Here is a 2,233-nt window from a genome sequence, read left to right as displayed (position 1 = left end):
AATTAGCGTCACGAAATTTATGAACAATCCCTTCTAAATAGATATATATTGACAAATAAACGAATACAACGAAAATTATTTGGGAGATATCAACGATGCGTTAAGCGGTTAACCCGTTCCTTATTTTGAACAGTTATTACGGAACGTAAATCTTAACCCCCTGTCTCGCCCCACGTAACAAGGCCAAAACGCCCCCAATTTGCGTTACTAAATTTATGAACAACCCTAATAAATATATATTGACGAATAAGTGAATACAACGAAAATCATTTGGGAGATATCAACGGTGCGTTAAGCGACTAACCCATTCCCTATTTTGATTACTATTACATTTAATTTGTTTAGTGGTAAAAAACAATTGATACAACAATTAATATTGACAGTTTCTTAAGATTCTGCACAGCAAGAAAGCGATGTAAAACAAAAACGTTATTAATTGTGTCAACATTCAACGTCAATCCCTGTATCACAGCTTTCTTTTAAAAGAAAACGTAGAAAATTTAAAATATTTTTGTTTTAATTTTCTTGTGAAGAATAAGATTGCGTTTTTCAACTTTTCATGTTGTTAACTAGTGTGTAAGCAATTCATTTATAAGGCAATTTTTATATTTTATAAATGACTCCATTCATTCATTCATAATTTAACCCAAAATAATTTCAATTATTGCGTTTATTTTGGTTTGTTATCTTAAAATTTTAATTTTGTACAACTGTAACTTATCTTCACGGATCGACGGTTTGGAAAGCTTTTAAGGGTCAAAGGTAACTAAGAGTCTTACCTAATCCTGCGTAAATCGGTTGGTACGAGTGTTTTCCGACGTAAATCTCTGGAGCCGCCACCGGCGCGGCTTCAACATCGTTCTTGTGAATGTAAACTGTAGAATGTTGTGCGGCAGGTACAATTTTCTTTACCACAGCAGGTACAACATCCAAATGTTTGACCACTGGTGCCACCGGGTGTATAGACGGTGCAGTTTTAGAAACGACGGCATTGAATCCGTGAACCGGATCAGCTGTATAATCCACGGTTCTTATGGAACCATCAGGTTCTACTAAAGAATACTGTCCTCTCACTATACCTCCATCACGGCTTTCGTGTTGAGATTTAACATCTCCCGTGTAGAGGTCGGTAACACCATATTTGAACGAATATTTTGGTTCCTTCTAAAAAAAAAAGTAATAGTAAATGAATGGGTATGTTTTAATCACTGATCGGAACCGTTTAATACTATCAGGTATCGGTTCCTTGTTTTTATTTTTGAGTTATTTGGTACAAGACAAAGAATAACTTTAACTCTAAATAATGTAAGTAACTAGTTAGAAAAAGGAACAACAATTTACCGATGAGGGGCGAAACCCTTGTGTGGGGCTTAATATATACCTACAACAAATTTAAAAGTAACTTACCACTTAAGTTGTTATATTTAATTTAAATTTCAATTTAACCTTACGAAAATTAGCTGACCATAATAGATTCGATTTACTATATATGTATCAAATAGTTTTTATGTGATAATGTTTTGCCAATTGTTTTTTTCCTGTGTTAAGCCCAAAATATGTTCTATGTGTACTATTGTCTCATTGTCTTCACCACGTGGTTTAATTTTATAGGCAGGTGTTTTTTAACTATTTGTATTACTTATTATTCTTTTTTATTCATTATTAAAAAAAAAGAAACAGTAAATGAACGGGTAAATTGAAATCACTGGTCGGAACTGTTTAATACCAATCAGTTACGTATCCTTGTTTTTATTTTTGAGTTATTTATCACGAGATAAACAATAACTGGCTAAAATCGGGGACTTTTAAGTTTAATTATTCGACCTAATTATTTTAATTATTCATTTTCATTCATTGTCGTATTTTTATCGTCCTTTGGACTTTTGCGGTGTGTTATGCTTATTGCTGTTTGATATATCACTGTTTCATTCGCATCGATTGGATGTTTTCACCTAATTAAGAAAACTATATTAAGATATTTAAATAAAAATGAAAAACAAATTTTAAGTTAACTCAATAATTTTTGCAGTCTTAAAAAAGTCTCGCACAAGGGACGAAACGTCGGTAAAGTAAATTGTTTTCATAATAAACTAAATCTACAACCACTGTTATTGCTCCTCTTTCTAACTATTGACTTAGAGGGGAAGAACTGGTCAAAATGAGGAAAGTAACTTTTATAAGTTACAATATCAAAGCTTTAAAGATCGAAATATTTTAAATAAAATTATTTTAT

The 2,233-nt window shown here is 31.8% G+C and overlaps 1 protein-coding gene across 1 annotated transcript in view; it reads right to left on the bottom strand.

Annotated features, from left to right (window-relative positions):
* LOC108734995 (cuticle protein 7-like) overlaps nucleotides 1-2,233 on the bottom strand; it is a 17,053-nt gene that overhangs the window by 10,745 nt on the left and 4,075 nt on the right. The window contains exon 2 of the mRNA XM_018466775.1: nucleotides 780-1,164. Coding sequence (XP_018322277.1) covers nucleotides 780-1,164 — 385 coding nt within the window. The remainder of the gene's footprint in view (nucleotides 1-779; nucleotides 1,165-2,233) is intronic.

Source organism: Agrilus planipennis, unplaced genomic scaffold (assembly GCF_000699045.2).
Source record: "Agrilus planipennis isolate EAB-ADULT unplaced genomic scaffold, Apla_2.0 scaffold124, whole genome shotgun sequence".
In the NCBI taxonomy this organism is placed as follows: domain Eukaryota; kingdom Metazoa; phylum Arthropoda; class Insecta; order Coleoptera; family Buprestidae; genus Agrilus; species Agrilus planipennis.
The sequence above is the reverse complement of the archived record's forward strand: the minus strand, read 5'-3'. Positions and strand labels throughout refer to the sequence as shown.